Source organism: Lytechinus variegatus, chromosome 17 (genome assembly GCF_018143015.1).
Source record: "Lytechinus variegatus isolate NC3 chromosome 17, Lvar_3.0, whole genome shotgun sequence".
In the NCBI taxonomy this organism is placed as follows: domain Eukaryota; kingdom Metazoa; phylum Echinodermata; class Echinoidea; order Temnopleuroida; family Toxopneustidae; genus Lytechinus; species Lytechinus variegatus.
In genome coordinates this window covers 18,443,585-18,471,108 of record NC_054756.1, presented here as the reverse complement: position 1 = coordinate 18,471,108, position 27,524 = coordinate 18,443,585, and the positions used below count along the sequence as shown (strand labels likewise).

Genomic DNA, 27,524 nt, shown 5'->3' with positions numbered 1-27,524 from the left:
GAGGATAGATAAGGCCGAGATCATCACAGAGTTAAGATCTAATACGTTATGATATGCTTTACAACTATTGATACCGCTGGAAGTTAGATATTAATAAAGTTCTTGATTGAATCATACATCGAACGGTCCTGTTCCTGTGTGGTCATTGATATGCTCCCTACTAGATATGAACGATCCCAACACAACAATAAGCAACTTGATAACAGTGGTTCGTATAAGAAATTTTCTTTCATTTCTGATTATTCAAACTGCACTTTTGTTTATTTTATTTTACTTTACATTTTGATGTTACTTGTTTTATTTCACCTTTCTTATTTTACTCTTGGACTACAATTAAGTTCACTCCAATTAATCTTACTCCACTTTACTTTTCTTGACTTCACTTAGGCCCGTATTCTGAAGTCGGATTTAAACTTAAACAACTTAAACTCTGGTTTAAAGTTGTGGTTTAAGTATGGGAAGCCATAAGTATCAAAATTTTTATTAAGTTGTATGTTTCTTATGTTTACTGTACTCTTTCCTGATTCGTTGATGGTGAAGACAATCATCTATCTATACTTCCTAGGCAATTATGAATGATTTGAGAGCCAAATGAGCTGAAATATGATATCTCTACTGTTAGTGATTTATGTAACAATTGGCTGTCCATATTTAAACCACAACTTTAAACCTGAGTTAAACCTGACTTCAAAATACGGGCCTTACTTTTTAGCTTCACTTCACTTCGCTTCAGTTAGATTCACTTTACTCGCTATACTTCACTTTACTTTACTTCAGGGCTCACAGGCCTAATTCGTTTCCCATAGACTCGTGTGTCAAAGTGGCATTTATAAAGAATTCATAAAAAAATAAGGACGAAATTCGAGGGTTGAATGTTTACCAGTGGATAGGATAAATGTCTTACATTCCATATCTGACCAGAAAAGGGTACCTCGACCGGCTCATTTTAAAAATAAATCAGCATTTATTAAGACTACACCTGACGGGACCAAATTCATCACTTGAGAGAGTAAAATGACCCTAATTCTTCTGCCAGTAAAAATATAGTTCAATGGTGGTGATATATCTTTCCAATTTGGAAAAAGTAAGCTCAGTATAGGTACCTCCCTAGAATCAGTGTTATATTATCAGTCATATTCATTAATTTTTGTCAATCAGCAATATCAAATTTAAAAAATTGAGCAATGGGTTGGCTCGAATGAATATCTATGGCCTGCCAGTTGTGATTAGGCCCGTGCAACCTTCATTTCACTTCACCTAGCTTCATATAACTTCACTTCACAACTTCACTCAACTTTTCTGTACTTTACCTAATTTTATATAACTCTTCTTTGCTTTACTTCAGTCATGTCGGTGATGGACAATCCATGATTATTATTCAACCCCAAAAACATCACCTGGCTGGATTCCATTTTCAAATCACTTCTCTTCCTCTCACTTAACTTTAATGCACTTTTTTTTTTACTTTACTTACGTTGCTATACTTTCATGAAACACTATCCATGCCATTTGAGACAATTCCCACTTGGCTGCATCCTTATCTCACTTTGTGTTTTGCTTTGTATTCCTTTATTTTAAATAAATTCAAATTAATTTAATCTAAGTAAGTCTAATTTAATTTGGTTTGATTTGATTAAATCTAATTTAGTTTACGTTCGTGGTACACTATCCACGAAGTTTAAAATGTTTTAAAATGTTCAGGGTAATAATAATAATAACAACGCGCCTCGGAATAGAATAATTCTAGATAGATGGCGCTATATTAATGCCTATTATTATTATTGTTATTATTATCGTTATTATTATTATCATTATTAGCAGTAGCAGTAGTAGTAGTAGTAGTATATCAAATGATGTAATTAAGATACAAATGGAGACACGTGTATTCTGAGAATAATGTGAAAATCCTCAAACACCATGAACGCCAACTCTTGATAAATACAAAACATACAATAAAATATGTTACTTACACTACCAGTCACAATTCCTCGGCCCGCTGTCACCCGTCGAGAATAGGCCAACCAACAGCGGACCATAAAAACCGCGACTGGTAGTGTATTCACTCAAAGTAAAAACGTATCTTCCGCAACTCAGTTTCATTAAATCTTTTCTGATTATACTTTAAACTTAGGTGAAATCTTATTTCTGCTTTCAGATCTTTCAATAAATAGTTTCCATGTAACACATGTTTCTTTTTATCATTACATTCTTTTGTATTTCTTGTAAAATATTGTCGTGTGATATGTGAATTTTGTTAATGTAAAAACCTGTATCTTTTGATATTTTATAAATAATAAAAGTACCTCAATTGAGGATAAATAGAAAAAAAACTCTTGATAAATTTGCATTTGAATGGGGATTTGTTCATAATTAGCAGTTGGAAGGTTTATATTATGATATTTTTGTGTACGTAATCGTTGAATGATCTATGTAGCTATACTTATTAGGTACTGTATATAGCTAATTATTGTAATGTTGTAGGAAAAAACAATTTGTCTAATTAATTCATTTTCAATATACGAAAGAACCTTTAAATACTTTTTGCTGTCAATATTCTTGCATGTACATGCTCAGTGGTATTTATTTTAAATCACTTTAGTATATAACTGTCTCTGTATCCATTTTCTCAAAGGCATTGTACTAGCCTTGCCTCGCACCACATGTTTGCTTAATTTCGTTAATTGTAATCCAACAAGAAATACTCTTTAATACCTGTACTGAATTTAATCGATCTGTTACCCGCAATTTTACACTGCATGTATTCCGATTTTTACTATTCTTTTTAATTTATGTTTGGTTCTTTGACTAAGGTTTATCGATAGATTTTTATAGAATTATTTAGACAGGTTTCATTTCTTTATTCACTTTTGTGATTACAACAATTCTGGTTCTACTTTCTGTTAACGTTAAGGTGGCCAGATGCTCGCAGGTTAGGACTTCATTGACCTCCCGTATGATTTGCTATCATTGTCATCATCATCATTACCACCACCACCATCATCATCATCACCACCACCATCATCATCATCATCATCATCATCATCATCACCACCACCATCATCATCATCATCATACTGTTCCGGCACATAAAATTTACATACAAACCAGTTATCATATCTTCGATCTTAAAATCTTGGTAATATCGTTTTTTCTTCACGAGTAATGACATAGACATTTTTTCTATTTTCAATACAAACAATGCATCATGTAATAAATATTACTCAACTGAAGATTTTACTTCTAAATTTAGAGACACAGAACACAAATTCAGTTTGCTTCACGTTAATGCCAGAAGTTTGAACAAAAACTTTGAATCATTGGAATCATTACTCTTTACTCTAAATAATTTCAAATTCTCCATTATCGGTGTCACGGAAACATGGCTTCATAATAATTCACCTAACATATTCAACTTGGAAAACTATAATCTTATAAGACGAGATCGTGAAGATCAAAGAGGAGGTGGTGTAGCATTTTACATCAATGAACATTTGCAGTTTAAAATAAGAAAAGAAATATCATTAAAACAAAGTGAAACTCTATTCTTAGAAATCATGAAGCCGAAAGGCAAAAATATAATTATTGGATTAGTTTACAGACCCCCTCATGGCAATGCAAATTTATTTTGCGAAGAGCTTGAAATATGCCTTCATACCATAACAAAAGAAGATAAACAAATATATCTAATGGGTGATTTTAACATTGACCTGTTATCCCAAAATAATGACAACGATTTATTCCTACACACTATGCATTCATTTGGTTATTATCCCCACATAGATCAACCGACCAGAATTGATAGCCATTCATCAACACTTATCGACAACATATTTTCAAACATACTAAACAGAGATACTTCCAGCGGACTAATAATATCTGATATAGCTGATCATTTACCGGTTTTCTTATTATGTGATAATGATATTTCAAAAGAAAATTCACCTAAATCTACAATGTATAGTAAAGAATCCCCAATAAATATTGAATCGTTTAAAAGTGATCTTGCGATTGAGGAATGGTTAGATGTATTTAATGAGTCAAATTCAGATATTGCTTACACAAATTTTAACCAAAAATTGCAGAAATATTACGATAAAAATTTTCCTCTATCACCTATCAAAAAAAGAAAAGCAAAAATGCCATGGATTACTAAAGCTATTCTACGATCCATACATACCAGAAATAAACTATACAAGACATTTTTAAAGAACCCTTCTATTCAAAACAAAAATAAATATAAAACTTATAGAAATAGACTAACCAATATAATTCGGGCTTCTCGCAAATTGTTTTATTCCGAGAAACTTAACAAAGTTAAATCAAACATGAAAGCCACATGGGAGATCATCAATGATTTGATTGGCAAGAAACCCAAAGTATTACCTAAAGACAATTTCACAGTTCATGCTGCTGCAATAAATTCAGATGATGTAGCTGATACCTTTAATTCCTTTTTCGTTAACATAGGACCCTCTTTGGCAAACAACCTTGCCAGACCAAACCAAAGTTTTGCAAAATTTCTTCCCACACCCATCAATTCTTCCCTATTCTTTAACCCCACAAATGTTCAGGAAATAATTGAAATAACAAAAAATCTCAAATCCAGCAAATCAAAGGGATATGATAGAATTAGTACTTTCCTTCTTAAGCAGATCATACATTATATTGTCACTCCATTGTGTCATATTTTTAATCTGTCGATCAGCACCGGTAAATGTCCAGATTCCCTAAAAATTGCAAAGGTAAATCCTGTTTTAAAAAAAGACAATCCACATGAAATAACAAATTATAGGCCTATTTCTATTCTCCCCAGCATATCCAAAATATTAGAGAAGATTATTTACAAAAGACTTTATAAGTTCCTAGATACTTTTCAGTTTCTAAATTCAAACCAATATGGATTCAGGAAAGGGCATTCAACTGATCAGGCTTTAATACAAATATACGATAAAATTACAAATGCAATGACAAATAAAGAACACATAATAGGAGTATTCATGGACCTAAGCAAAGCATTCGACACTCTTGACCACCAGATTTTACTTTAAAAACTTGAAAATTATGGAATTCGGGGAATCACTCTATCATGGTTTGAGAGTTATTTGTCTGATAGAAAACAATATGTCACTCACAATAATATTTCTTCTAATTTTCAGACAATAAAATGCGGAGTTCCACAAGGATCGATCCTTGGCCCCCTACTTTTCCTTATATATATTAATGATTTGACTACTGTAACGCCTTTATTATCATTTGTATTATTTGCCGATGACACAAACATTTTTTGTTCACACACTAGCTTAGAAACTTTAGTAGATACATTTAATCGTGAATTACCTAAACTATCTTTATGGTTTAAATGTAATAGGCTATCACTTAATATAGACAAAACAAACTTTATGTATTTTAAGCATACAAGTTCACATATTACTGAGTTTCCATACGACATAAGCATAGATAATATTCCACTCAAAAGGAAAAAAGAAACAAAGTTTTTAGGTGTCACAATAGATGAAAATTTAAATTGGAATGAACATATACGTTGTATAACTACTAACATCTCCAGAAACGTAGGTGTACTTTACAAAATGAAAAACACAATTCCTCATACTACACTCGTTTTACTCTACAATTCATTGATATTGCCGTATATATCGTACTGCAATATAGTTTGGGCAACGTGTGCAAAAACTAAAATTAATACAATATATTTATTACAGAAAAAAGCAATTCGAATTTGTACTAATTCGCAATATTTATCACACACAAATCCATTATTCCATAAACTAAAGACTCTAACTATTTTTGACATAAATTCATTTCAAAGCTTACTGCTTATGTTCAAATACGTAAATAACATGCTCCCACCTTCATTTCACAATTTTTATACTATGAACACATCTATCCATTCATACCCTACGCGGAACTCTTCTAATTTCCATTTAATCAACCCCAAATTGCTTATTGCGCAGAGATCCATAAGACACCATGGTCCTGATTTGTGGAACTCTCTACCAGAATCTATAAAAAGATCCACGTCCCTCTACTCATTTAAAGCAAACGTTAAATCCATGTTGATATCAGAATATTTGAAGTAAAATTTATGTGTCGTTGTGTCATTAAAGCATCATCACCATCATCATCCTCTCCATCACCTTCATCTTCACCATTTCACCGTCATCTTCATCCTTATCATCTCCATCTTCAATGCTCAAATTACATTACTGCTGTTTTTCATAAAATGTACTGTATATCGATTCTGCTGTATTAATGTATTATATTAATGAGTTTTAACCTGGGGTTGTCATTTTTTCAAGCAATCTGCTTATGATGACAATCCTTCTCCTGCAAATTGTAAATGTTAACTAATTTGGTATGAGATCAATTTTGTTTGTAATGATAATTTTAGTACATTTAGTTATGATTCATGCCAAAAAATTATCAATATACTATGTTTGTTATGTTATGGAAAATGTATTCTATACGAATGATGTAATTGCAGAAGTAAACAATAAAATCAAATCAAAATCAAATCAAAAGGTCACATCAACATAAACAACAAAGTAATCATCTGAACAAACAGCTGAACAGATAATTTAATCGCAATTACAGGTTACAATGATAATAAGGGCATAATGTCCATTAAACATATTGATAAAAATGAATAATTAGTACGTCATATAAAAAAAACATTTATTTCACAATCTTGATAATGTGCGATTGACCAATTTACATTATCGCCTGTATTTTGCATATCTAACTGCTTTATCAAACTTAACAAAATTGCAAGTTATTCTCATTAAGAACTATTTTGATATATACGGTATAAGAGTGCTTCTTTTTATCAATGGAATATTTCATTTTACACGAACTCTAAAGACAGCCCTCATCTTCTACAAGAATTTATGCCCGAATAAAATTTAATTCATTATGTTTATGAAACTTGCTGGTCGTGGGCAGTGGTATAAATTCGATGTTTTTCGTATAAACTTCAGGGTAAAGTTCAGGACAGCTATAGTGATTTACGTATATCAAAATCATTTCTAGTGACTGTTTTCCCATATACTAGTACTTACCATGCGCTGATCTACAAAACTGAACATATAGCCAAAACGACAACATGTATTATTGTTTCGGTGTAGCGGATCAAGTGTTTCCGCTCTCAAAGGGCGGGGGATGGGGAGCACGTTCCGGATGTGCACCCACCGGCCCCTCCCCCTCTGGATCCGCCACCGGCCGATACTGAGTTTTCTCGGCCACGCTAATTAAATTGCCACAGTAAAGAAAAAAAATGATTACGCCCCTTCTGCCCCTTATTTTTTGTACCTCACTCACTGCACCATTGGTAAGAACCAGGCCTATATATTGCAAGGTAATTTTACAACTTATACAAATTGTATTATTTGTTTGTTTCCTGAAGTAGGGAAACAGAATCGTTGATGATAAATACCATGTATTAGGTGGTTTTCAGCCATACATTCATTGCTACGTTCATCTCAGTAGACGTTATCTACCCATAATATTTTGACCGGAAATAGATGAAGGTACGTCCAATGGTCGACTAGACATAAGGGATTAATGGGCATGTCAATTTTTAATCAATTAACAGGGTTAATTGTGACATGGATACCCTACCCTCGCCTCGTCCTCATTTATGTCAATTCAAATTTACGATCGGGTGTTTATCTTTCCGCTGGTACATTTTCTGTTTGTATGTCATCGGGGATTCGAGCCTGGCCATTTGGCATAAAAACAGACTGCACGGCCGAAAGATTGCCATATTTTCGCAAGATTTCATTTTTTTTTTCAAACAAAAGTTGAAACGCCGGCAACACGAATTGCGAATGCCTCCTCTGAAAAATGAATTTGCATGCCACAGAAGTTCAACTCGAGAGATTGTTTGAAGAAGAAGAAGAAGAAGACAAAAATCTATTTCGACGACACTCAAACTTTTCCGGGAATGGTAGGAGAAAATACAAGCAGGGGTGTGCCCTCGGTGACACTTTCGGGGTTGATTATTTCGTTAAATAATCTTCAGTTATGGGGCTAAACATCTCGTCTGGTCGGACATTGCAAGAGGAAGGACCATTGGATGCCAGAAATGATGATAAGATTGTTAAATACATGAAGGATGTGATAAACGGGGACAATGTTGATGTATCGAGAGAGGTAAGCCTATTTTTAAGTGCGAGTTTTTTTGTTTGTTTTTTTTTCAATGATAAATACGCTTTATTTTATATACCACTGATGCCATTTTCGACATCAAGCAAGCCTCTCATAATGACTGTTCCATTCGTTCGGATAGTGCAATGTTAAAAGGACAAGTCTATATCCCAGTGAACAGTAGTTGACCGTGACCAGGATGAGACCACTGAACTAGAAATACGTATTTCTAGTTCAGTGGATGAGACAAAGCATTGGAGGGGCACTGTATTGTTCGTAAAAACAATCCTGTGCCCCTCCATTGATTTGTCTCCTCCGGGTCACGGTCCGCCACTGCCAATGAAAAAAATGATTTGAATAAAAAAAATCCAACAAGCATATAACACTAAATATTTCATCAAATTCGAATTTAAAATAAGTAAATTGTGACATTTAAAAGTTTTGCTTAATTTCACAAAGCAGTTTATGCACATCCTGATCGGTATGCAAATGGGGAGACTGATGACCACTGGCAATTCTGTGCACATCCAGTAACAATATAGTAATCCTCCACGACCAAGTCCCTTGACATGAGTGATTTGAACCCGATCCGGATTCCCTGGCAGTATATTCGAGTGAGCCACTGCAGCCTTTCGCGCCCTTTTTTTAGCCGTTTTGTTTGTTATAACCTATGGGAAATTCAAAGTTGCAGTTTTTCGCCGTTTTGAAAACGGCTAGAAAAGGGAAAAGAAAGGGGGAACTTTTGGAGAAATAACGGCTACATTAGGTTTCCTACGTAAACCTTGAATTATTATGGAGTGCCATCATTGTCCAATATAAGCGGAGCTATATTTCCCCATGAAAACGGCGAATGTTAAGGCCGAGGATACTGAATGAAAACGGCTAAAAAATGGAAAGAAAAGGCGAGAAAACGGAGACAAAAGGACAATTGGGTAGTAAGGCGCGCAGTGCATAAAACGGAGAGAAAATTGTGAATGGGTCGCAAGAAGTGCATAGCATGAAATGGAGAGAAAATGGCGGGAAAACGGAGAGAAAATGGCGAAAAAACAGAGAGAAAGGGCGGTTGAGTAGTAAGAGGTGGGAGCATGAAACAGAAAAGGTTAGAAAAAAAGAGAAAAGGGCGAATGGGTAGTACGAGGTGCATTGCATAAATCGGAGAAAAGGGCCGAGAAAACTGAGACGAAATAGCGAATGAGTAAGAAGTGCATTGCATAAAATGGCTAAAAAAAATGTGAAAATGTGTGATATGCATTCCTTAAAATGGGGAAAGGCGACTAGAACACGTGAAATATATATTTGCAATATTTCTTTAAGATTTTCTTAAGAATTATATACTTTTGGAAAAAAGCTCTAGTTTTCATGGGCAGTATTTAATAATTCTCATTTCATATAATTATGTAAAAAGAATTGTTGCGCCTTTTTTCATAAATCTAATTTACATATTGTATAGGCCTACATTCATTGTTTTGTTTCATTTGTTTGTTTTTTCTTTTTGTCCCCTTCTTTCTCTCGTTTTTTAGGAAACATTTTTTTCTCTCTCTTTCTCTTTCTTTTTTTGTAACATATGGATATTAAAACAAGTTGACAATTACAATTTTATTAATAGGGAAACTATGAATTACAAGCTCTGCTTTTTTAAATAGTTTGCCCTTCATATCCTCATCTTATTGATATATTATGTCACCAATCCGAACGTTCTTATTGTATAACATTTGTCTTTTTTATTAGGAATTATGGTGATGCATTGTATTGTTTTATTATTAATGATTTACTGTCTCTCGATGGACGTTACATTGTATTTTATATTTTATAAGATATGAAAATAAACCGAATTGAGCTGATTGTTTTATTTCAATATTTTTTATATTTCATATGGAATTTGATAAAATTTCAATCAGATGAAAATAAAATTTAATTTAATTGGATTGAAACTTCATTGAATACTTTATTTTCACTCTTATTTTCCCTTCTTCATGGGCGGGAACCCGAAGGGGACGCGTCCCTCACTTTTGGGAAAGGGGGGCATAATATCAAATCTCCCTCTACTATTTGTGGTATTTTAAGATGGAGAACAATAAATCATTGAATGTTGTCAAAGAGCTTAAATTTGCCCTATTTACTAAAAATGCAAAATTTCTCGCGTGGTTGCTCTGCTCCCGCGCTCCATCTAATCTTAGATCTAGGCCAGGGTATTTTGGGAGTTTATATGACCGGGGGGTCCTATATAATATATAAACCACTTCGATATACTTTAATTACTTGGGGGAGGCATACGTCAGCCTCCATGATGACATGAGCTGGTTCTCGTTGGTATGTTGGTCAAAACTGTGTTTCATATTGTTAAAGATCCCAATGCACTTCGTTTTATAATAGGAAAGATAACTCTTCAAAATTAATATATATAGCGACTTGAATAGGGTTAGGTCATTACACCGTTGCCAGACGAACATGTGGGACAGTCACTTCCCCAAATAATAGAAAAAACATGAGGAAAAGCGATTGGAAAAGAAATCAGTGTGGAAAAGGGAAGGCATTTTCTCCATCTTCTCTATGCTAAAAGAATAAAGACCAAAGCGAGGCGCCTTTTTCTTTTCTTGCGCTTCACGCAGGAAATCATGATAATAATAATAATGTCTTTTTTATTGTTCCAGCGTTCTTTCCCTGTCCCGGTTCTCCTCCCTTCAAAAATAATAATAGTGTTCTTACCAGAAATATACATTCGCGAATAGAATGGAAAGTTTTTTTTTTTTTTTTACTGATTTTTGACATCATACTTTTGCGCTTTCGGTCGGAGCGGGGATAAATCTGCCCTCCTTGAATGGCTCTTTCTCCCCCCCCCCCCGGCTTTTCAAATTACCACTCACCACTTGATAAGCCTTAGTTAGTCGCTTCTTTGTGAACAAAGACCACACATTCATTGACACTTTTAGCTCCACCCCCTCCCCTCTCCTCTCTCCATCTGGTCTCACAGGCCTAATTCATTCCCCATAGACTCGTGTGTTAAATTGGCACTTTAAAAAATTCATAAAAAATAAGGATGAAATTCGGGGGTCGAATGTTTACTACCAGTGGATAGGATTTATATCTGGCAATCCATATCTGACCAGAAAAGGGTCCCTCGACCGGCTCATTTTAAAATAAATTGGCGTGTTTGAAGACACCGCCGGGGGGAGCAGATTCATCAACTCAAACAGCAAAATAGCCGTAATCCTTCCGCCAGTCAAAATATAGTCCAAAATTGGTGATATTTCTTCCCAATTAGGGAAAAGGAAGTTCAGTAATTACCAAAATAGAATCAGTGTTAGATGGAAAATCATATGCATACACTTTGTCAATCAGCCATATCAAAATTAAAAAAAATAGCAATGGGTTGGCTCGAATGAATATCTAGGGCCTGCCACTAGTGATTAGGCCCGTGAGACCATCTCTCTCTCTCTCTCTCTCTCTCTCTCTCTCTCTCTCTCTCTCTCTCTCTCTCTCTCTCTCTCTCTCTCTCTCTCTCTCTCTCTCTCTCTCTCTCTCTCTCTCCCTCTCTCTCTCTCTCTCTCTCTCTCTCTCTCTCTCTCTCTCTCTCTCTCTCTCTCTCTCTCTCTAAATCCCCCTTTCTCTCTATATTTCCCTTCGTAGACATCTGCAATGTTCCATAAATGATCTTTCTGTTTGATCTCAGGATGACGAAGACCCTTTCTTTGTGTTAGATCTGAAGGATGTGGAGGAGAAGCACCACCTATGGAAGCAGGAGTTTCCAAATGTGCAACCATTCTATGGTAAGTCTGAAAATTACTGCCTCAAGACCAAGTTATTAGTGATTTTCAGTGACATAAAAGGTCGATTGGATCGGATTTCTCTAGCATAACTTGGAAATAATTACATCTCATTAAATACAGTAACAGTCACATTTGGAATCTCTGCGGCGACCCTGTGATTGATGTAGATATTTCAGAATCCACGGCAAGTATTACTGAGGTATCAATCACCCAAAGATGTATGATGAAAAATTTGGAAAATTTTACCCGAAGAAACGTGAGAGATATGCTTACATTTAGAAAGCAGGCCAATAATATATTGATTTCAATGGGAATAATTATGTATTCATGGGGTCATATCTAAGGCTCCCATTCCCACCAAATTTGAAATATGTTATCAAAAATGCTAAAATGCAATAAAAAAAACATTGTGACGTCATCACTTCTGTACATTACTTATTGTGTTCGTTAAAACGTTTCTTTCAGCCGTTAAATGCAACTCCAACAGAAGAGTATTAGAAACGTTGGCTAAACTTGGAGCTGGTTTTGATTGTGCGAGCAAGGTAGGCGTGAAGAGTAATGAAGATATTATGTGTTAATTCTCTATCCATTTGGGATTGTTGTATTGCTACACATCTCAATCAATCAATCAATATATATATATATATATATATATATATATATATATATATATATATATATATATATTGTAAAGAAATGGATGAAGAGAACAATGGTAGGCGTAGCTTAAATCAAGGTTCCCCAGAGCTATCTACCCTTTGGAAAAATTGGTGATGCCGAAAAAATGTCTCTGCCGGGAATCGAACCCGGGCCCCCAGCTTTGAACGCCGGTGCCAATGACAAGCTGCCATGCCAGCTGAGGCATGGCGGCTTGTCATTGTTCAAAACTCACCTTCACCCGACAAAGGAAAATATAATTGGTATAGTGTCGAAAATCTGTCTATCTGACGGTCAATCGGATCTGGCTCGCCCTAACCATTAACCCGTCTCTGTGGTCTAGTGGTTAAGGCACCGGCGTTCAAAGCTGGGGGCCCGGGTTCGATTCCCGGCAGAGACATTTTTTCGGCATCACCAATTTTTCCAAAGGGTAGATAGCTCTGGGGAACCTTGATTTAAGCTACGCCTACCATTGTTCTCTTCATCCATTTCTTTACAATATTTAAATAAAAAAGAGTTGCCAAAAGCTGTTGTACATGTAAAGCTTTACACATTTGTATTTCTTCTCCCATACGTGTACTGTATCAAAGCAATAGCTTCGATCCAGCTGAGGCATGGCGGCTTGTCATTGTTCAAAACTCACCTTCACCCGACAAAGGAAAATATAATTGGTATAGTGTCGAAAATCTGTCTATCTGACGGTCAATCGGATCTGGCTCGCCCTAACCATTAACCCGTCTCTGTGGTCTAGTGGTTAAGGCACCGGCGTTCAAAGCTGGGGCCCGGGTTCGATTCCCGGCAGAGACATTTTTTCGGCATCACCAATTTTTCCAAAGGGTAGATAGCTCTGGGGAACCTTGATTTAAGCTACGCCTACCATTGTTCTCTTCATCCATTTCTTTACAATATTTAAATAAAAAAGAGTTGCCAGAAGATGTTGTACATGTAAAGCTTTACACACATATATATATATATACATATATATATATACATATATATATATATATATATATATATATATATATATATATATACATATATATCATTGTGAATTTTTCAGCTACAGTGTACATGTATAACATTCGGTGGATCATACCTATTCTTCTGGCAGTTGTCAAATATTCATATACATGTATAGCTCGAATATTCATAATCTTGATAGATATTTCATTTCTATTCTTATGAACTGTATATCCTTGTCATGCAGGTATATTGTTTTTTTTTTTTGGAAATGGTTACAACTTTGAAACTTACGTATTCTTCGTTTAATTTTCCTATCTGTTTTTTTTTCAAACATGTTAATATAATACTCTCCTCAATGCGTAAATAACACGACAGCTGTTTATTGCTATGATATAGGACTAATACAAAAATTAATCATTTCCTAGGAAAGCGGGAAATAATGTCACTAATACCACGATAAAGCAATCAAAGCGTTAACCGATACTTACCTCGATCTCAAAGTCACACTTGACATCATAACGATTTATGATTTTCGCAATAAACCTGACGAAAATATGCGTCATCCCTCGCCCAAAGTCTCGGATGATAACTAATGGAGATGGACCATTGGTTGTTCGGTCTCAGCTATATTAAAAAACATGAGGTTTTCATGCCACTGTTCTGTTAATTAACCAAACACGATCTATTGAATATTATTGATTTTAACCTTCAATCTTCAGGGCTCTGTAACACAAAAATTAGCGATCAATCGCTAAATGAATTGTCCAACCAAGATCAATGTTACACGAGCATCTGTCTCAAAATACTGACTAAGAACCAATCAGGAGTATTTTTTTCATATTTGCGATTCAACAAAAACCTTTGTGTTACGGAGCACAGGTTACACATTATAAATACTGTATGAAATTTCATACACCGCAGTTTATTATATGAATCTTACAGTACTTTGAATTATTGAGAATGCAAAATTTAAATTCAAACTTTGTTGTTCAAGATTTTAAACACTTGTCTCAACTGTTTAAGAATTACTCTAAGGTTTATATAGTGAGTAGCATTGCAAAAAAAAATAAGCGGCGTTAAATATTAGTTGCATGTAAAATTGAGTAATTCTCTCAGAAAATTAATTCATTTTCTTTAGAAATAGAAAAAATTGTTTAAAGTTCTCCCCTGTTCAAATTCAATTTCTATTCTCTCATACTGAATAAGTCCCGTGGAATGATTATTATTTCTTTTCATTTCATTTGACCTATTTTTATGTTTCTGGTTTGACATTTTGTTTCACGTTATAATACAAATTATAAAATTACAGACAATGAAAATATGCATATTATAGGCAACATGATTAATCAGTTAAGTAATAAAATAACAGCTTGATTTACGTGTAAGTCAAAAACATGACGGGTCGTACGGAAAAGCATGCTTGTAACTGACGGCCCAGTGAATAAGTTGTATGCCAGACAGATGAAATTTAATGACATCAAAACGGATAGAAATTATTGTAATGACCTCAAAGGGGAAGGGCACCCTGACAAAAAAAATATTGTAAAATAGTTTTTTAAAAATTATAAAAATGCTGGTGGAGGTTTGAGGAAAATCCATCAAATATCTTTTTAAAGAAATATTAAATTTCTTATTTTTTATTTGTGACGTCATTTGCGAGCAACTTCCCCTGTATCGTGAATTAAAGATATCAATGAAATATAATTTTCCCAAAAATTGAAAATTGGGTTTATTGTATCTTTAGTATACCAGCAGACAAATCAATTCATATCTGCTCCTGAAAAAAATAGTCATCACGAACCATAAATTGAAAGATCTGAATTTATGCATTTTATATTACACAACATAGGGCGCAGCTACTTGTACATGTAAATGACGTCACAAATCAAAGTAAAAAAAACTCAGATAGCTTTCTCAATCTTAAATGGATTTTCCTCAAACGTTCACCAATGTTGTTTATTACATTTTCTGGCATTTTCAAAACAAACTTTTCGTCAGAGTGAACTTCCCCTTTTATTATTTTATTTAATTTATCTATTTATTTATTTATTTCAGTTTTATTTACGCAGGGTAGCCCTTTCAGTTATAGAACAGGTGGGTGTTTCATAAAACTGTTCGTAAGATACGAATGACTTTACGCACGACTGGTGATACTTTCTTGTGCTATGTGATATCCCTATATAATTGAGATATGACCTGAGAACATGTTCCAGTCGTGCGTAAAGTCGTTCATAACTTTACGAACAGCTTTATGAAACACCCACCTGATTTACAAAGAGGCCCTGCAACGATAAAAAGAACATATACAATGAACATATAGATAAGATAAAATCATACAATAAAAATAAACATTTGGAAACGTATACATGTAAAGACAAAAATAGCATTAGGAAACGTATACATGTAAAGAAAAAAAATACAGAATTTTTGGAATAGGAGGAGGTTCAACATGCCTAAAATCACAGTCTGGTTGCAATTTTTACGATTTGGGACACAATTTACTACGCATGAGAGAGGAGGTATATTAAATTAGGGTTAGATCACTTTTAATCCGGTTCCACGGCCCCTGCGGAAACGGAACATTATTATACATGCATATTGTTGAAAATGATCTCTGCAATATTATTGTTGCTGTGTTTTACTATTTATCACCATGCGGGTACCTTTACTTATCATTTTCCATGAAGATCATACACCTATTTGCTTGTCTGTCTTTAATTGTTTTTAGGTTTTTATTGTTTTATTGTGTTATAATTATTGATATTATGCTGACATGGCGAGGAAGGTCTTTTATTTTATCCAGTACATACATGACATGTGGAATGAATATAATAATAATAAAAAAAGAATTAAGATACCATCCCTTTAGGGTAAAATGTTTACCACCACGATGGTAAATATGTGTCCAATCGTTTTGGGGCTGTATTTTACCCAAATGCGTGAAGCATATTGCCCAGTAGGGTTAAAAAAAAATGAGCAACAATTAATTTAGAATGGGCAAAAATTTTCTCACACTGGATAAATAAAAGGCCCAATGTGGGTTGGACACATAATTACCCAAATTGAGCACTTTTACCCAATATGTTTCGAGAGCACTTCTATTATCAATATAACTAATGTAATACATATCATTATTTTGTTATTATCGATATTATCTCTACTGCTATTGTCATGTTTGTTAAAATGATCTTCATCTTGATCATAATTATCATTCATTATCCATTATCACAATTGTTATTATTATTACACTCTTAAAATAGTTGGGCAAAAAATGTCAAACTTTTAACCAACCTTGGGCAGCATACTATCCACACAACTATTAAAATCTGCCCAAATTGGGTAATAAAAACTGATTATTGGGTAATGAATTTGCTCAATTGGATAATAATTGCTCAGAATATATATGAATATATTTATCATATAGTGTTATTATAATAACTATTATTATTATGTATTTTGTCAGTTATCATTACTATTACTTCCATTATCATTATCAGTAGGGTAGAAGTAATAGTAGTAGTCGTAGTAGAAGTAGTAGTAGTAGTAGTAGTAGTAGTAGTAGTAGTAGTAGTAGTAGTCATAGTAGTAGTAGAAGTCGTAGTAGTAGTAGTAGTAGTAGTAGTCGTAGTAGTAGTAGTAGTCGTAGTAGTAGTAGTAGTAGTAGTAGAAGTCGTAGTGGTAGTAGTAGTAGTCGTAGTCGTAGTCGTAGTCGTAGTAGTAGTCGTAGTCGTAGTAGTAGTAGTAGTAGTAGTAGTAGTAGTAGTAGTAGTAGTAGCAGCAGTAGTAGTAGTAGTAGTAGTAGTAGTAGTCGTAGTAGTAGTAGTAGTCGTAGTAGTAGTAGTAGTAGTAGTAGTAGTAGTAGTAGTAGTAGTAGTAGTAGTAGAAGTAGTAGTAGTAGTAGTAGTAGTAGTAGTAGTAGTAGTAGTAGAAGAAGAAGTCGTAGTAGTAGTAGTAGTAGTCGTAGTAGTAGTAGTAGTAGTAGTAGTAGTAGTAGTAGTAGTAGTAGTAGTAGTAGTCGTAGTAGTAGTAGTAGAAGTCGTAGTAGTAGTAGTAGTAGAAGTAGTAGTAGTAGTAGTAGTAGTAGTCGTAGTAGTAGTAGAAGAAGAAGTCGTAGTAGTAGTAGTAGTAGTAGTCGTAGTAGTAGTAGTAGTAGTAGTAGTAGTAGTAGTAGTAGTAGTAGTAGTAGTAGTAGTCGTAGTAATAGTAGTAGAAGTCGTAGTAGTAGTAGTAGTAGTAGTAGTCGTAGTAGTAGTAATAGTAGTAGTAGTCGTAGTAGTAGTAGTAGTAGTAGTAGTAGTAGTAGTAGTAGTAGTAGTAGTAGTAGTAGTAGTAGTAGTAGTAGTCGTAGTAGTAGTCGTAGTAGTAGTAGTAGTAGTAGTAGTAGTAGTAGTAGTAGTAGTAGTAGTAGTCGTAGTAGTAGTAGTAGTAGTAGTAAAAATTGTTGTAATTATTATTATTGTTATGATCATTATTATCAACATCCAATAATTGATTTTAAGGCCTCTTAGAGTGTCAGTGAGAGACATGCCGGTCCTGCAATCACTGACTTTTTACCCTTTCTGCCCCCCCCCCCCCTCTTTCTCTCACTCTCTTTCCAAAATGTTACCTTCATTTTTCACCCCCCCCCCCCCCTCTTCCAGGCGGAGTTACAGCAGGTGCTTGATCTCGGTGTTCAACCTAACAGGATCATATATGCACACCCATGCAAAGCCAAATCACACCTCATGTTCGCCAAGGAGAACGATGTCCGACTCATGACGTTCGACAACGAGGACGAGCTCGTCAAAATAAAAGAAGTCTTTCCAAATGCAAGGTTAGATCGACAAGCGATGTTATCTTATCACATTTAGGTGCACTTCTTTCAGGTTTTTTTTCAAATTTGCTTCTTAGTTTTCATTTTGAAAAGGAAAATTCCTTTCTAGTTTGTTTCAAACTACCACCATTAAATATGCTGTTAAAGCCTGTGTATAGCTTTGGTAAAGGGTCAATAATGTGATTGATAATCGAATATCATCTAATAGGACAGTCTTACTGAAGCCTAGAGACCGTTAGATATTTTTCCAACTGCACTTCTCTGAGAAAATTTCAAATATTCAAATCTTTGATATATAGCGCCCTCTCTCGGCGATGCTTGTTTTAAATTTAAAAAATGGGCATGAAGCACTAATCTTACAAATTTAGTGATTAGATATCCAAAAGTTACAGACAAAGAACATATCTTGAAAGTTTCAGCACATTCCATGATTTGGAATAGGATTTAATTGAAAGACAAAAACACACGGATATTTTAATTTGATCGGGTCACCCGATCAAGTTAAATTTCCATGTAAAATCGCAAAATTTATCCTGTAAAACACATTTTCATTTCATATCCTGCACATCATAACTGTTATAGGGCATATCCATTCATATTAGCTAGCAATGAATTGGAATAGTGATAGGTGCATTTTGGTGGATTTACCAAAACTATACACAAGCTTTAAACTAACTACCATTATACCATGATTACGGCCATGACAAGGCAGATTTATAAAATAAGGAGGACAATAAGCTGATAAACATTTTATTGACATATCTTTTCTTCGTCTTACTGGTGGTTTAAGAAATATGCTGGCAAGATGACATCATTTTAACCTGAACAGGTTAAAGGAATGTCTTACATATAAGTATCATTTTCACTTGTTAATTGATAAGAGTTCAAATCAAGCAAGAAATTAATGTAAATTTTAACAAAACTGAATGAATATTGACGAGGAATGGTGGTTTTGGAATAATTATAATCATTTTCAAGGGACTCATGGGAGATGACGACATCCGTTTTCTCAATGCTTATTCATGCAATGTCGTATTTCACCGAGGGTACCCGATCTCGATTTTTTTCCCAAAAAATTGTATTTTTTATCCGACTGTATATCTAAGTCAATGGGGGATTTTCCAATTACAATGTACGATAATTCTTCGGAATGTTTTTTTATGTTTTTTGTGTAAGGTTTTTTTTATGGGTTTTTCAAGTGTACTTTAAACAAGTTGATTTAGTACCGTACAGATGCTGATAATAAATAATGGTGATAAATGTGTTTCGTTGTTTATAAAGCACTCTTTAGCAATTCATTCATAATAACTGTTCGTATTCATACTCAATTTAACTTTTTAAAATTTACAAGTAGGCCTTTCCCACTCACATGACCTGTATATATATAGATTAGCTGTTTGAATCATAATGCCGGGATCATATGACAATGAAATTCAGTATCATTCAGTATATCAATAAACACAGAAATTACTTCCGCGTATTATTTTTTTTCGAATCCCCCCCCAAAAAAAAAAACGCGAATATGATACATTTTGTTTGTTATGTTATTGACTACTAATTGCGCAGTAACGACATATTTCAATACTTAAAAATGCAATTTATTCTCCATCGCCATGCATTTTGTAGATAGGAATGTATTTTCAGCAGCAAAGTTATTCAAAGTCTTTCAATATGCTCAATAAAATTGTATGCATTATTGTATACAATGTTCATGATGTTACAGATATATCTACTAATTTTTCATCTAAAGCATACTTAAAATAAAAACTACGCTCCTTTCCAGGCAAATGATCATCGAGGTTCGCGGAATCACAATAAATTCTATAGTTCATGTGTATCATTTTTATGATTTTAAGTGTTTTGCTTTGTTTCATTGTTCCTTTTGAATGAGTATTTATCACTATAGAAGACAGGAATGGTACATATTTGTGTGTTTGTTCTAACATCAATTTATACTCGTATTAAGTGAACAAGTGAGAGTGTTTATATCCGAAAGAATATAATTTCAACATTTCTAAATATCTTACGCTCTTTGGGAGTAAGCCCACCTCCCCCTCATATATAGACCATTCCCCCCACCCACCTCTATATTCCAGCTACATTGCCGAGTTGACCGTCATACCATGTATCAGTGCCAACTCGTCCACTAACCACATGTTGATGGTCCACCATCACTTCGTCTAATCACCATTTCGTCTTTGACAATTTCGTCTCATAATTTGTTGGTCTAATATCCATTTCATTTTCATTCATTCTTCACAATTAACACTGAGTTTCAATTAGACCAAATGGTATATGGACTAAATGGCTACTGGGGCTAACTGGTTATTAGACGAAATGGTGAGTGGACGAATTTGCAAAGAGTGGATAGTGGACGAACTGATGGTAGACCAAATGATAGTAGACGAGTTGGCAACTGGAAGAATTGGCGTTAGACAAATTGGATATAACCCGTATCAGCGATATGGCAACTAAAAAAGATAGGGTCGCAAATATTTTCAACACACACCGACCACCGACCCAAAAGCATTAGAGACAGTCAGTCGTAAATTGTGATAATTAAGAATGGCAGCTTTTAAAAAAAAAAACTTAAGCGCACGTTGAATATTTTATACGCTATCATGTTTATTTGAAATCATGGGCCCTCATTCGAGCGTATAAAGCAAAATGGGCACCCGCTTATTTGGATAAACTACTTGTATACAGTAATTTACAGCTTATTGTCAAAAGATGATCGACGCTTCTTCCGGTGGCGTAATAACCCCCATATCTGAGAGGGCAAAAATTGTTATAGAAATCAATATTTCTTTTAAATTGCGAGGAGCAAAGCGAGCGAGTAAAGATGTTGACTTTTTAAATACGGAAGGCTAATTTTTTAAATAAATTATATGTTTAACCCTTTTGCCTTTCTTTTTTCTTTGTGGTGGAATATTTCAGAGGGCATTACCTCTAAGCCTCTTTCTTTACGTCATTCACCTAATAATTAATAATTCATATCCCTTTTTCTCTCTTTTTTGCGGACTTGGTAGATTGGTGTTGCGGATATGGGCCGAGGACACCACAGCAGTGTTCCCTCTATCGGTGAAGTTTGGTTGCCAACTTCATGAAGTTCACCATCTTTTGAAGACAGCGAAAAAGCTCGATCTTACCGTTGAAGGAATCAGGTAAGCTTGCTATTTCCACATGCAAGATATGAAAGTTATAATTTAAGGAAAGGGTTAACAGGAGTTCAGTCAAGCCAAATTCTGGCACTTATTAATACACTTGGGAATCATGGTAATATTCAGAAAATTAATGGCATCATTGATTCTTGTATTTATTTCATTCTCCACGTATTTTAATTTTTTTTTAAACTTTGCAACCCCAGTAAAAAAAAAACCAGGCCTTGTCATCATCGACATCGGTATGGAAATATTTCAAGAGCCGATAGATTTTTATGCCAGTGTAGCGCTATTGGGAACGATTTTTTTACAGGGGGGGGGGGCTATCTTATAGTTTCTGAAGCATTAAAACGCCTTTTAGAAATCTAAACATCCCTGTTGAAATTTACTGTACTTGTTTTAGAGTTCATACCACCATGCTTGATTTATTCAGAGTTCAATATTATGAATTGTACTTTGTTTTTTAAGATAACACCTGTTTAATATGTTTGATTAACTATTATCAGCTTCATAGCCTCTAATAAATAAATTGTATATCTAAAAAAAAGAAGTTAAACGGCGTTTTCTTGTGAAATCGCTTGCTCATATTCGGGGGGCAGTCAAATATATTGTTGTACACACGCGTGACCAAGTAATTTCCAAGCACACCCTATACGAGTTTTTGTCTGTGTGCAAAATAACCCCCTAAACAAGTCTTTCGCGGGCTTCATTGACACATTTTGGCCCCTAAACAAGTGCCAAAATATGACCTTGGGGAAAAAGCTTGGAGGAAAAAAAACATACCCTAAACACGTTTGGCTAGTCTTTGAAGAAAAAAAGGTTGGGGTAAAAAACATTACCCTAAATACGTCCAAAACTGAAAAAACAACCCTTTAAACGCTTTTTTTAGTCACGCGTGCGTTAACATTGGTGGCGGAAGCCAAAAAAATTAGGGGGGTCCACCTGAAATTTTGTAATGGACACAGGTAAAAAATTTGACAAGAAAGAAAAAAAAAGGTTATCAACAAAAAATTTAGGGGGCCGTCCCCACCCCCCTTGCTTCCGCCGCCTATGTGTGTGTAAAGCAATATATTTGACTCCCCCCTCCGAGGGCTCATATATTTTTGGACATCGTGCGTGCACATTACCTGTAACTCCATCCCCTCCAAATAATTGTTTTCCTCATAACATTAACGCTTTCCAATATCTCTCATCCCACTTGTTAGTTTTCACGTTGGTTCTGGAAGTGGCGATCCCGACTCTTACTACACCGCCATACAAGACGCCCGGACGGCTTACGATATAGGCAACGGCATCGGACACGACTTGCGTATGATTGATATAGGGGGAGGGTTCCCGGGAAAAGAGTCATCATCCGTCCCCTTCCACAAGGTATTCTGATAGATTTTGGTCAGTTAGTGGGTTAATGAGTGGGTTACCCGAGTTGATGACCCATTTTTTCTGAGAAAATATCGGATTACTTCCTACTTTGTCAGATGTAAAAGCCCTCCCCTCCCCATTCAGCTTAATCTATCTCAATTATTGTTGTATTATCTTTAATATTTTTGTAAAATATTTTCTTAATTGATAGGTAGAACTATAAAGTCCAGTAAAGGAAGAAGGGGAGACAATAACGAAGAAGAAAGGAAGAAAAAGGAGAAAAAAAAGAAGAAGAAGAGGAGCTTCTAATTTCTATTCAGGATCGTATTCAGCCCATCCACGTTGATTAATTTGATAATAAACCACATGATTCCATTTTTTAATGTTAAGTGTATTTAACCTTCTTTCTTTTTCTTTTCAATGCATCAATTGCAAGTTTTCTTCAGCTGCACGGAGAGCGATTACCAAATATTTTCCAGAATCGGATATACAGAATCCGCGGATAATTGGTGAACCTGGGACGTTTTATGTCCAGTCAGCATTTTCCCTCGCCGTTTGTGTAATTGGGAAACGAGATCTCCTTAAGAATCCCTTTTTAGATCCTAAAGGTAACTAACCATCATTATTCAATTTGAGGATATTATTATCTGTCACTTGTCAGAGATAACACCAAAGTGTTTGTTTTGATTGATTGATTGATTGATTGATTGATTGATTGATTGATCGATTGATCGATCGATCGATCGATTGATTGATTGATTGATTGATTGATTGATTGATTGATTGATTGATTGATTGATTGATTGATTGATGATTCGTTGGTTGGTTGGTTGGTGGGTTGGTTGGTTCACAGTAAAAACGCTGTTTAAGATTTTATACAACGCTGTTTACTTTATGAACCTTACCTTTAACCGTTTAAACAATCATGTTTGATTTATTGACAATTATATATTGAAAATTAAACTATGTTGCTTAAGATTAAAACAATTGTTTAAACTGTTTAAACAATTACTGTAAGGTTCATTTAGTAATGCACAGCGTTGTACAATTTTTTTACTGTGTTGGTTGGTTGATTGATTTCTTCTTAAACATCTTAAGGAGGGGGAATGATAGTTGCTTTTTCCATGGAACTGCTGTGGTGGAATGGTGACGATCTGGTGACAAAATTTGAAACAAATACAATCTATTTAAAATGATTGGCTATCATTGATTTGAATTTTTCTTAATCTGAGCTAGAAGGTCACACTTGTCACCTATGCCTGTGATATGCTACAAAAATGAAGCCCAGAAAAAATCGCATCCGGAAATCATTATTTAGTGCTTCAAAAAGTGAAATATAACGTCAACGGAAACACCATCTTCATTTCATCCAATACACTTGTATGTTCTATTTAAGCGTCTTTAAGACGCCTATTTACAAAATCGGGGTTTGCCTTGTATGTTTAGCTTTTCATTCCCAATAATGGTTGTTTTCAGTGGGGGTAGTTCTAATATGTGCACTTGTACACATGTTTCATCTTGGTTTGAGAATTTTTTAAATCGACTGCTCACAAAGTTAAGTAATACCTTTAATGTTGAGTACTATGCTTATCAAAAGTAAATGTAAAATCTTTTGATTCGACGTTTCTTGATCTATTCGTATTTCACTCTCCCTATTGCCGATTCAACCTTTCTTTTAACAGATGAGAACTGGAACAGTATAGATCTGAGCGAAACCCCTGAAGTGGCTTATTATATCAACAGCAATGTATATTCATCTTTTAAAGACGCTAAACTCATGGATACTCTATTTGATGTGGAGGTTTTGAAGGTAAGAATATTTGCTTCTGCTCTTCCTCTTTTTTTCTTCTTCTCTTTTCCTATATCTTCTTCTTTTTCTTCTTTTTTCTTCTTCCTTTTCTCTTTCTTTTTCTTGTTCTTCCTGTTCTCCTTTTCTTCACCATTAATCGTCCTTTTTTCTCTCTTCTAGCTTCTTAGTGTTCATAAAAAATGAAATAAAAATTAGTTTTACTAAGATGAGGTATTGATTGATAATAAAGATTCCAGAAGCTTTGCTCTTTTGCAAATCAGCCATTACTCAAAGACCTCGATACAATACAAGTAATAATTATATGGGCAAAACGCTCTTTTGATTTAGAATAATTCCACTTTTACAAAATTCGGGAAATAAATATTTTTTATTTATTGCGCCTTTTCAAATTAAACTTTCATATGATATAACTATTATATATATAATAACTATCGCATTTAATGATATTATATTATGTATTCCATCATTTACTGATTTATAGTTTTCTGGGTGACCAAACTTAACAAGCACATTTCATAGGTATCCACATTTCCTGATTATGTATATGTAAATAGTACTATTGGGCATTTCTTTAAATATGATACATCATCTATATAATGTGTTAGTTTTAAGCGTTGTGATGTTTGTATGCATGTTCTTGATTTTGTATATTTTTGATGGAATACAAATTAATTAAATTCAATGATCATGCAGAGTTCAAACATCAACGGCAGGAAAAGAGCATCTATTTTATGGGGTAATACAACTAGCGGGTTCGACTGCGTGAGGAGACATTGTCAGCTACCGGAGCTTGAGGAGGGTGATTGGCTACTATTTAGAGGTAAGTTTGATTGATTGATTGATTGATTGATTCATTCATTCATTCATTCATTCATGCATTCATTCATGCATTCATTCATTCATTCATGCATTCATTCATTCATGCATTCATGCATTCATGCATTCATTCATGCATTCATTCATTCATTCATTCATTCATGCATGCATTCATTCATTCATTCATTCATTCATTCATTCATTCATTATTGCATTCATGCATTCATTCATTCATGCAATCATTCAATCATTCATGCATTCATGCATTCATGCATTCATTCAATCATTCATTCATTCATGCATTCATTCATTCATTGGTTGATTTTTTTTAAAGTGCACACCTAATTGATAATAATGCGCATAGCATTTCCATTTATTTGAATGCAGAATAAGAGCATTGTCGATCAAATGCCTTGCTCACGGGCATAGGTGCCGCGGCTGGGGATCGAACTCTTGACTTTCCATGTATAGCCATGCGCCATGATTGCTTGTTGATTGATTGATTTGAAAGTTGGTTGATTCACTGGTCGATTCATTCATTCATTTATTCATTCATTTATTGAATGAACGAAAGAACGAATGATTGATTTATCTATTTCTCCATTGATTTGATATGGTTTGATTGATTTGTCGTTTCTTTATTTATATATGTGTTATAGTTTAACCTGTTCTAAAATGGTAATAACATCTTCAATTTTCAATTTCATATTCATTTCATTTTTGGTCTTCTGCATACAGATATGGGTGCTTATGCGATGGCAATCTCATCTGAATACAGCGGCTTCAAATTACCTATATGTTACACTCTGCAAAAAGACGAGTGAATTTTCACTCGCTATTTACTCCCAGTTGTCGTGGCGCGTCAAGGATCACTCAATTTGGAGTGAATTTGCCAGACATGATTGCAAAAGGAACCGTTCCATTCAAATTTCACGTGTTGAAAGGGTGAAATTCTCTGAACGAGGGAAAGTTACTCTTAATCTAGTGCATTTCATTCATTCCTTCCGATGTGTGAATTATTTGATTGATTCTTATTTTGTGTATGTAGACAGTACTGTTTCTAAGTATGATTATCATGAATGTGTTTCCTTGCAGAGGGGAGAATTGCAGATAATATATCTATGCAAGGATATAAAGGACATGCGGTATCATTGAAGTACCATGCAGCCTGGATATTTCATTTATATATTTTTATTTCATGTTTGTGTTTTGTAATAATTGAAGATCATAGTAATGATTGTAATATGTTATTAATAGTGCTAATAAAAACAATAATCATGATAATTGTAATGTTAAGAATAATGAACATAAAAATAATGATAATGATGTTTGTGAAATTATAATGATAGATAAAATATTCATAATGACCATAAATATGAGTGTACATATTCCCATTTTTGTCTCGCCTGCCTGGAGCAGAATAAAGACGAATGCGCCTCTTTTCTGAATCAGCACAATTTCTCAAGCGTAGGGGCCTAACATAAGAAACTTGCATGGGCATAACTGCATAAGGGTGATAAAGTTTCGCTAATTAGATTCACGTGAGGTCATTGAGGTCAAAGGTCAACAGAGTCAATGAACTCTGACCATATTTGGTCTAAATGTGGAAAACTACATCAGGGTAAAAAAACAATAATAAAGTTCCTATGCTGATAAGAGTGTAATTGTCACGTCATGGCATTGAATAATTGCATTGTATATTCAAAGGGCGAAAATCTCTCGTTTGAGGGCTGTATACCCCATTTTTCCTTATCAACAAATATCTTCTCCCAGTAATACAAATCCTATTGCCCTCAAGAGATTAAATTTAAGTATAGAAACACCTGTTTCTTGACCTCGGTCCGCGAAGATAATTCACCCCAGCATCTACGGTCACAGCAGGGGGCCACACACGATGGATTGCAATGTGTGTAGTTCCGGCGAGCGCATGGCCATGGATGTATACACGCGTTGATAGAAAGTTTTTTCTTTCTTTCTTTCCTTCCTTCTTTCTTTCTTTCTTTCTTTCTCTCTCT

The 27,524-nt window shown here is 34.5% G+C and overlaps 1 protein-coding gene across 5 annotated transcripts; it reads left to right on the top strand.

Moving 5' to 3' along the window:
* On the top strand, positions 1-27,125 carry LOC121430985 (ornithine decarboxylase-like). 5 transcript variants are annotated; one of them, XM_041628431.1, is made up of 10 exons: positions 2-208; positions 11,834-11,930; positions 12,396-12,472; positions 18,191-18,363; positions 21,393-21,527; positions 22,730-22,895; positions 23,320-23,491; positions 24,566-24,693; positions 25,387-25,513; positions 26,248-27,125. In XM_041628431.1, the coding sequence occupies exons 1-10, from the start codon at positions 167-169 to the stop codon at positions 26,331-26,333; spliced, it is 1,203 nt and encodes a 400-aa protein (XP_041484365.1). In that variant the 5' UTR covers positions 2-166; the 3' UTR covers positions 26,334-27,125. The 5 variants fall into 5 exon arrangements, with proteins under 5 accessions (XP_041484368.1, XP_041484365.1, XP_041484364.1 ...); XM_041628430.1 differs by lacking the exon at positions 2-208 and adding an exon at positions 7,735-8,169; XM_041628434.1 differs by lacking the exon at positions 12,396-12,472 and having other exon boundaries at positions 1-208.
* Positions 27,126-27,524: the final 399 nt, after the last annotated feature.